Source organism: Neolamprologus brichardi, chromosome 16 (genome assembly GCF_056152115.1).
Source record: "Neolamprologus brichardi isolate AB-2024 chromosome 16, ASM5615211v1, whole genome shotgun sequence".
Lineage (NCBI taxonomy): Eukaryota > Metazoa > Chordata > Actinopteri > Cichliformes > Cichlidae > Neolamprologus > Neolamprologus brichardi.
The window spans coordinates 14,205,212-14,214,672 of record NC_142119.1 but is presented as its reverse complement, the minus strand read 5'-3'; the positions used below and the strand labels follow the sequence as shown (position 1 = coordinate 14,214,672).

The window sequence follows — 9,461 nt, the reverse complement described above, 5'->3', positions numbered from 1 at the left end:
ACACACACGTCTGAATAATAGTCTTTTTGTTTTTATTAACAGACATGAAAATGTCAACAGTAACAAAAGATTTTTTTAGTCCAATAAAAAAAAATAAAGTGGGTTGGATCAGGCTCCTCCCACAAAATAACTTAATGAGGGAGAGGGTAAAAGAAGGTTGTGCTCTGACATGTAAATGTGGCCGATGTTCTCTCCTTCCTGGATGACTTAATTGAATGCTTAAAAGCAGCCAAACGTTGCCCATTGCTGCAGGAGATGAGAACATCAGGCACACTGGACACAGTATTATGAAGTGGGGACATGTCACGATGCAGGATCAGAGTTAGCCAAACAGCCTTACTATACACGTCAAAGGCCGAAGAGACTATCTGACTGCTAGTACACAAACAGAGCTAAGAGATTACGGTTTTCTTTGTTCACTACCACACGAACCGCACACCTACATTGTGTTTTAATAGCATTATTAAGTCAGCAGGCTAATTTAGTGATCCATCTCATGGGACACCCCCAAATCAGACTGGTAGGCAATACAAGCAAAAAGAACAGAAGCAGTCAGGAGAAAAGTGCACAGAAAACATGAGTGAATTTAAACGGGGAGGAGTGGCAGAGGGTTTATATACACAGAAGGAGGGAGAGCTGTCAGTGTGGGCCTTTCTCAACAATACAGGTCACCATAGTTACAGAGGCTTTCTGCAAATCCAGCTGCCTGAGGAAGATTAGCCTGCGATGTCCAGAGCGAGAGGCAGCGTGGTGTCACGGCTCCATCGCTGCTGAGGATGGATGAATACCTGCAAGAACAACTTCGTGTTCCATGCTCGGTACACTGTGTTATAACGTAGACAGTCAAAGTGTGTGGGAACTAAAAAGGGCTCCAAACGTTAGCCAACCATACAAAACACTGACTGCAAGCTTTAAAGCTGCTGCATATTTCCTTCAAATCTGAAGAATGCTCCTCTAATCAGGAACTGCTGGAGGGTAAAACCTTTCACACTGCAGTTCCCCCATCAGTATTTAAGCTTTCATGGTTAATGCTGTTAAAGTTGTCCTTATTTACACGGTATTTATGATTCCTTTATTTCTTCTCATCTAAAATAAGATTATAGGTGCTCATGTGTGCTAAAAAACAAAAAATTAATCCCTTTATTCTAAATATAGTGAAGATAAATCTGAGATGGGCTATACTGGTGGGCGAGTGAAGTAAAGAGGCACAGAGGGTCATTAAATTCAAGTACAGCCACAATTGATCTAAATGAGTGTTTTCATCTGCTGGAAAACTAAATGCCTCCAGCGTGCTGGGAAGCAGCCACGGAGCCGTGAGCACACAAGCTGGATCCTGTGGACATGCGGGGTTATGAACAGGGTTTCCCTACAGGAGAAGTGTGAGAGCAGGGCTGTACCCCCAACCTCTGAGTGGAAATAGAAAATATAATTGTGTCCTGCAGGCATGACTGAACTCTGCTCCTGGTCATCTTTACCCTTACTTCCTTTTAGATAGATACAGGTGACTGGGGAGGAGGGACATGGACAGTGTTACTAGACGGGAGCCTCAATACACTGGTGTGTGTGTGTGTGTGTGTGTGTGTGTGTGTGTGTGTGTGTGTGTGTGTGTGTGTGTGTGTGTGTGTGTGTGTGTGTGTAATGAATGCGTGTGTGTAATGAATGCGTCTCCTCTGTTATGTAGAAATATGTTTACATGTGTCTCCCTTATGGTGGCAGCAGCAGGAGCTGTCTCTTAGGCTTCGCTCTCCCCAGCTGAAGAGGTGTTCTGCACTTCCTCCTCCAGGATGGGAACGATCAGGTTGTCCTTGGACATCAGGTTGTACTTCATCACGAAGCGTGTGAACCGGTGACACAGGAACGTTTCATTCTGCACACAGACATATGTAGCAATGATCACACTAGCCAGTTTGTCTCCTTCACAGCACCCAGTGTGACTCCGAGACTCCACTGCTGGAAATGTTTTGTTCTAAAGCTGAACGATGAGAGGCATTTGTGTGTTTCTACTTTATGGATTCAGAACACTCTCCTGTCCTATGATCACGTTCCTCTTACTTTCTGAGAAATAAGTATATATGAACCTTAATCCTCATGATGGCAGACAACAAAGCATGCTGCCATTTAGGGGTGGGCGGTATAAACGGTATACGGTAGAGGTTTGGTCCGTTTACAGCACCCTGCCATGTGATTGCATTTGTCCCTAACCATCAGGAACCCTCACGTTAACCTTTATTGAGTGGAAAAAAGTTAGCGTTCATCCTCCAGCTTCACTGTGTTAATGTTATGCTAACATAGCTGTGTCGCTACGATCACGTAGCACATCATTATATACCAGCTAGCCCAACTTCAGTAACCCTACAAACGTCACTGCTGTTTAGTTTTCTGTCTTCATTTATGTTGGAAGTGATAGCAGAGCTGTACGCTTGAATTTTTTCAGAAATCTCTCAGTCAGAACATGCTATATCATGTTTAGGTGGAAGCTAGCGAGCTAACTTCTAACTCTAACTAAATTGAATAAATCCTGTTTTCATGGACGTCTGGATGTTAAACTTAATTGTTACACCTGGTAAAGCAGCAACGATGATCACTTTATTAAAGATGAAAGAATTTAGACAGTTTTTAACTCTCAGTGATGCCGCAGTGTTCGTTTGACTTTGGGACCTGAAGCAGACGGAGTTTTGGACCCAGATTGCTCCGTGAGGCTCCAGACTACGGCAGCCATAACGCTCCAGCAATCCATCAAGCAGTGTGGCTTCATAGCTTACCAGAGTCGGACTAAAACATTTTTGACAGATTTCTGCGCGCCGTGTACCACATAAAATCGGTTCGAGGTCAGTAAGCACAACCAGAATTCATATAAAGGCACACTGTCGATTTTTGAGGAAATTAAAGGCTTTGTAAGTGCGCCTTATAGTGTGTAAAATACTTTATACAGAAGAATATATCGCGATATATGTTGTTACCGCACATGCTTCATAGTATACCATGATATGGATTTTAGGCCATATCGCCCAGCCCTACTGCCACTGCTGCTGAATTCACTTCAAACACTTCATAAATAAATAAAGAATAATCAAACAGCTTATCACAAGTGATTTTTCTTTTTTTTTTTTTTTTTTTAAACGACACTTGAACCTAACATTAGCTAGCATAATGTTAGCTTATAACAAGCTGTTCAGCTGGCTACAGCAGGGTCACGTGTTTCATCTTCTGACAAAAACTGTAACAATATTGTAATAAATAGGCATGTTTATGTACATTTTCTTATGTTGGAGCCATGACTTGAGTTCAGGAGATAAGGTGGAAATAAGGGAGGACACAGCAGTGGTGAGTGAGGCAGATGAAGTAGGAGGAGAACTGTGATTAAAAAAAAAAGACAAATGTGCAAATCTTAAATCTTCACTTACAGTTTCAGAGTTGTGATTTGGACATATCGACAAATAATTGAAAAGAAAAACTCAAAATAACCCTCCTTGGATGGGATGCCCTGCTGATGGTAGCTAGTTGACACATCATTCAAATTCTTCTTTCCTTAGACATTATGGACTTGTATAAATAGTCTTTTGTTAAGCTATTGTGAACAAACTGCTTATATCCCACGCAGCAGCTAGCTGGCTAACGTTAACGTGCTTGCTCACCAGTGTCACCATTAAAAGGCTAAAAGTTTGATTTGATGCATTGACGTGGAGTCTGTGTGTAGTTTGCTGCCACCGAGCACAGTGGAGGTAAAGCACTGAGTGATTGTTCATAAGCATCATTTCGATGTCTGCAGAGAACTGATCCACAGTTTTTCGTGTGAAGTCACTCAAAGATGGGGAACACCTCACTTTTTCTATGTTTTGTTACAATCAATTTAGCAATTGAAATGGAAATGAAATGGGGAAAAATTAACTTGAACAGAGCACATTTACTTAAAACCAATGATGAACACACTAAAAATACAAAAGAGACTATATGAAAAGACTATAACAGTCTTTATGGCCTCTTCAAGTTTGGTTTCTGTAACAGCAAAAAGAAAAAACAAATCCATATACCAGGAAGGAACAAATAAAATCACATTTTAGAATTTCTAGCTTGACAGCAACAACCAGAGAGCGATGGGGAGCAAAGGTTGTAAACGCCTACCTCATACTTGTCAAATATCTGGCGATGATGGAAGTAAGCATGAGAGAATATCCTATAGATGCGACGACAAACAGAGCCCAGCTTGGCCACTGATGACTCCTTGATGCTCACCCTGTAGACACAAACCAGTGGTGATTTAGCTTGTGCACTGGGAGCATCACAGCATGGGTTTCCATAGCTGAGCAGCTGCTGGTGAAATGTATAGGTGCCCCATTACTTTGTCCATACAAATCCAACTATCCAACCTCATCTAAGGCACTGTAATAAATGTGCTTTAGCCTGTCTACAGTGTGCGCACATGCAAGCCACGTTACAACACTCCAACACTTTATTCCGTCTCTCATGTAATCAAGTCATGTCTGTGGTGGCTGATGCCTGCTCTGGGTCTCAGAACAGAGTCAAAGTCAAACAGCAATTTAAAGTAATACAGTTGTGCATAACTTTTAATAAAATTCTGGCAACCACCAGCACTACCCCACAGCTTCCTAGCAGACACACCTGTGGTATGAATTTGAAAAATCCTACATCCCCCCTCGTTCTCGAGTTGTCACATTCACAAGGGTTTTTAGAGAACTTGACCTCTGACCTTTAGATCGAGGTCACATTTTTTAAATCATCCGAGATTTTTTAGTAGAAGCACCTATTAGAGTCAATTTGAAGCTTGAGTACTTTTGGAGCTTGGATACTGAAATCAGATGCCTGCTAAAAATGATGCCTCAAGAGTATTAAGAGTGAACAGAAACAGTCTGGTTATTCAGCTTAGCAGCTAAACAATGACCTGAAATTGATTTGATACTATTCTATAAATTATAGCTGCTTAATGGAAAATGACTGACCTGCTGGGGAAGTATTTGTTGCTATTAAGAAGGCAGGCAGCTCCGTCCAGCGTGTGCCTGGTGTAATCGATGGCAGGGCACTGTGGAAGCAGCAGCATCACAAAACACACACAAACCCATCAATGTGAGAGCAGCTGCTTGAAAAGCTTGAGTGACAGTTGGAAGCTTTGACTCACTTCTTTGGGTGTCTTGTGGGCAGCACATAAAAAGATCCACTGCTCTGTGGCTGTCATCTGGGTGCAGGTGTCTGGATGGCACTCACTCTGCAGGCAGAAACACCAAAATCACTGCAGCTAACAGTCTCTTACTAAACTAACTACTTGATGTTCCTGAACCCTTCTGCACCAGAGAGAAATGGTTTACAAAGAGTAGCAAGCCTACATGCTGCTGACTTATGTGTCAATGACCATTTTTGCAGACTGCACTATTTTTTTAAACCTTAAATGAGACCTGATTCGGGATCTATAGAGGATTAAGGCAAATTTCTAGGGGTGAAAGAATGCTCAAACCCCAAAATTACCAAAGGAAGTTTGTGGTGATTTAGTGTACTCACCTGCAGTTTCACAGCTAGCCCGTTGAGCTCCAGGCAGAACTGCCTACAAAAGGATCCAATAAAAGCAGAGTTAGAACAAAATATCCTCTGATCACATGATTTTTTCTTCGGCAGCCAGGTTTTAGCCCAACTGTGAGCACAAGATTTAAGCAAGTAGAGATCGCCTATACTTCACTTTTTTTTTTTTATCTGAAAGCTCCTCATATCTGAACAAAGAACTGGTTCAAAGAATCTCTAGAAACGGCCTGGTCTACATATTCAACTTAATTTAATAATTTCTTCAGAGATGTTACTAAAAACTGATTGCATGCAGTAGAAATAAGCACAGGACCGAACACAGAACTAATGAAGCCTACAAAACATTTCATGTTTTAGAAACAAAAAGTACGCTATATATTTGCTATACTGTGTAGGAGCTGCCAGCATATAAAAGGACATTTTATAAATGCTTGTCTGCAGCTCTGATCCTGTTTAGAAATATGTGCCCCAAGACTTCTTACCTGAGGTGCTCATACTTCCACACGCCCTCATCCTGACCCTCAGGAGGTTCCAGGATTTTGTCGATATTGGAGCAGTCTGATCGGATGTTCTGCTGAATATACTGACACAGAGAAAACACACACATTAGTACAGACTCTCACTTACAGTCCAGTCTGACTTTCATAACCTGACACATGATGAACACACAGTGAATGTGTTCATACATCACGAAAGGCCAATGACAATGCAAACAGTGCCGCACCAAACCAATAATGTGTTTGGAATAAAGTCAGAGCCGCACCAGGTAGGCTGACACACACAGCAGAGAGCAGCGCATGTGTAAATGTTTGGGCTACTGTCAGCCACACCGGTACGTTAGGAGTGAGTCAGATGGACAAAAAAGAAAATAAAAACAGAAATGTTGAGGAAAACTTGAGTGACAACATTATTAAAAACAAGATGTCACAACAAGCACAGCTCATAATCCAAAGCTCACAGTGCTAACCCTACTGCTTAAAAGAAGGCACAGAGGAATTTGGAGAGATTTTGGTTACTTAAAGTCAGAAAAAGCAGCAAACACTGCAAAATCAAGTTCCGACAAAGGCATGTAAAGACAACACATGATGCATTCAAGCACAGTCAAAAATGTCAAATTTAACTGGCTGATTAAAGTCACTGACCCTCAGTTCAATGTTTTTCTGTGTCAGGACTTCATCCAGTTTCACCTAGAGAGCTCTTTGGTTAAAAGTTGGTTTTAAATTTTACTATACATATAAACTCACTTCACTAGGTTGAATGTGAAATCCCCCCACAGTTTTTTAAACCTTTAACAACATTTACACTGACCGAATATAGAGCTCAGGATTGTGACATCACTAATGTAATGCATAATGGGATTGTTTTTCAAGCAAGTTCGAGTTGATAATGGAATATATAAACGTTTTAAAACGTTTAAAACGTTTTAAAATGACAAAACAGCACATGTGACTAGAATGGAAACCCTTTTCCAGCTTGGCTTGGGTAGCAGTTGGAAGAAGGAAACGTATCACCTTCAACAACATTTTGAAAAATATGTTAATGTGATCACAGGAATTTCATACCATAAAGTTATAATTACACTATATTTAACTGTTGTGGTTACATGCTGTTGGGCTGTTGCTATGCTACACACCCTAGGTGTGTCAGTTATCTGGGTTGTAGCTACCTGGCAGCATAGCTGGAATGAAAGAAAGTCTTCATGCTTTGATTTTGAAAAACAGATTCTGCGATAGTGTGATCGTGGCCGGGCTACAAAAGTGAACACACAGAAGTTAAGGTGGATACTGCTGACTGGTATCAATGGAGAACAAAAAAAGCTCCTGCAGCTGGTGCTACACCACAGCACAAAATGTTGCAATGACACGACCTGCCATAATAAAAGCCAAAACTGCTTTGCATCTGAATGACTCATTTTTCAGACTCACAGTACAGTTTAGTTAAAGTACGTAGTAAACATAAGGTTATTATTACAGTGCAACATTAAATTCATTAGCCTGTTTCCTCCTTAATGCCTGCTAGGCATTAGGGAGGAAACTTTGTTTTGTTTATGTGAACAACATGGTGCCTATCAACATGCTTTGCGATTTCCGAGCTCTATGTAGTCAAATTCTTGCCTAATTTGAGCAACTTTAAGCGCAAGCGATAAGACAGCAGCACCAGACAGTCTAAAATTGGGTGGGGAACACACCCACACACAAACACACACATGAAATGTCAACCCACCTGTTGGACAGCCAGGGTGCTGTCCATCTCCTCAAATGATTCATCCGGCCAGTTGTAGAAATCCTGCACAATGAAGAAGGACAGTATTAGTGTGCACTCAGTGTTTGGAATGTATCGCCAGTTATCCAAAAACTGGTCTATATAATATGACTGTCATCTGACGTAAAGTGAAAAGAAATTGCCAATCCTGGCAGTTTATATATCATATATGACAAACAAGGAGAGGGGGGTACCGGGATGACAAACTGTCGGTGACAGGTGAAGTTTTTCGGAGAGTAAAACGTTAGTACCTAAGTTAACAGCCATAGTTTTCCTACATTAGTCTGAGCTCCGAAGGCAGATAGCTAGCTACATAGTTATGTATCGTCTATTGGGATATGACTATTTCCTGCAAAGCTCTGGCGAAATTAACCATTTTTCTCGGACGCGTGGATCGAGGTATGTGTAAAGATGTATCATCAAACTGGCGTAGGAATTATTCAAGCCGAACACTTATTCAGAACAGGGAAAGCAGGACCAAGAGTCGCTAACATTACTCCAGGAACTAGACGGAGCAACCGCTAATCTTAGCTAGCTGGCTATTTCCAGGTCAGGCCCTTCCTATACGCTGTCTGCGACAAAGTTGTCGCGAAAATAAGGACGATAATGCTGTACAGCACCACAGACGCAGCTTCTCCCATCCGCGGAGAGGGTTCTTGTACTCATGCTGGAGTGGTTCTACAGACCACAACTCACCTTCGCCTTGGTTCCAGGCCGATTCCTCCTGAGAACTGCAGTACCCTCCGCCATGACCATCTCGACAGAATACCCGGATGTTCGTCAGCCGCGGTGTTGTAGCTGCTGAGCGGATACGGTAACACAAAGAGGCTCAAACTTCATTCTTATGTAAGGAGACCCGTATCAGTGATAGGGCACTCTTCTTTAGCCAATATGCAGGGGGTTCGCATACCTGCAAAGTGCCAATGAGAAAGACACAGACCAACCTGACAAATGTTTAATGTTTTTATAGCTGCGCATGAAATCTGGGTGCACTGCCTCAAAGTCTTAATTATAAGGAAACCCAGCTTTCTCACTTTGTCTACAAAGAGAGGCGCTGTGATTGAGTTAGGAATCTGTAGTTTTTCGTTTTACTGTATGTTTTTCTATGTGTCATGGGTTCCTTAGTTACAGGCTCAAGTGGGATTTGGCTGGTTGGGGAACTTTAAAATCGGATTTAGTAACGCTGAGAAAAGAATTGTTAGAAATAAATAATTTGTTTTGATCAGCTGATCTGTGCTGCTCCTTCCACATGCACTGCTCGTTGTGGGTTTAGTCATTTAAGATATAAGCAGGTATTTTCACGATTGCGTGTGGCTGATTTCCCAACCCAAACACACTTGAAAGTTAGAATAAAAGTGAGAATTTAGTGGGTGAATCTAATCGATAACCTTAAATATAGATTGATATCTGCTACCCTTGCTATAACCTAGCATTAACCATGAACAACTGGTCTGCTCTGTACCAGTCTAATATATACTTTACTACAAACTAACCAGTTTTGCCTGAAGTTCAAATTAGTCAAAATGAATATACTTCTGGTTTGCATTATTTTCCACAAAACCACATTCATCAGTACATTATGTATAAGTTCGATATTTGATTTAAAACATTAATTAGAACAGTATGGTTCCACTTTAGCAGATGTAACTTATTGTGCAGTCCTTACTTTT

At 41.4% G+C, this 9,461-nt stretch overlaps 1 protein-coding gene across 1 annotated transcript; it reads right to left on the bottom strand.

Annotated features, from left to right (window-relative positions):
- Positions 1 to 18: 18 nt before the first annotated feature.
- On the bottom strand, positions 19 to 8,622 carry mob4 (MOB family member 4, phocein). Its single transcript, XM_006805823.3, has 8 exons — positions 8,488 to 8,622; positions 7,753 to 7,815; positions 6,012 to 6,112; positions 5,512 to 5,554; positions 5,135 to 5,221; positions 4,959 to 5,038; positions 4,123 to 4,234; positions 19 to 1,867 (listed from the first exon to the last, which is right to left on the bottom strand). Exons 1-8 carry the CDS (start codon positions 8,545 to 8,547, stop codon positions 1,733 to 1,735), a joined length of 681 nt encoding a protein of 226 aa, XP_006805886.1. The 5' UTR covers positions 8,548 to 8,622; the 3' UTR covers positions 19 to 1,732.
- Between the last annotated feature and the right edge of the window lie 839 nt (positions 8,623 to 9,461).

Bases quoted from the DNA above. Each gene is read 5' to 3' on its own strand.
- mob4 (XM_006805823.3), bottom strand. From the start codon at position 8,547: ATGGTCATGGCGGAGGGTACTGCAGTTCTCAGGAGGAATCGGCCTGGA. The intron at 5,555-6,011 runs GTAAGAAGTCTT...ATCCTTTTGTAG, and splicing joins TGGAAGTATGAGCACCTCAG to GCAGTTCTGCCTGGAGCTCA. The intron at 4,235-4,958 runs GTCAGTCATTTT...TTGTGTCTACAG, and splicing joins AACAAATACTTCCCCAGCAG to GGTGAGCATCAAGGAGTCAT.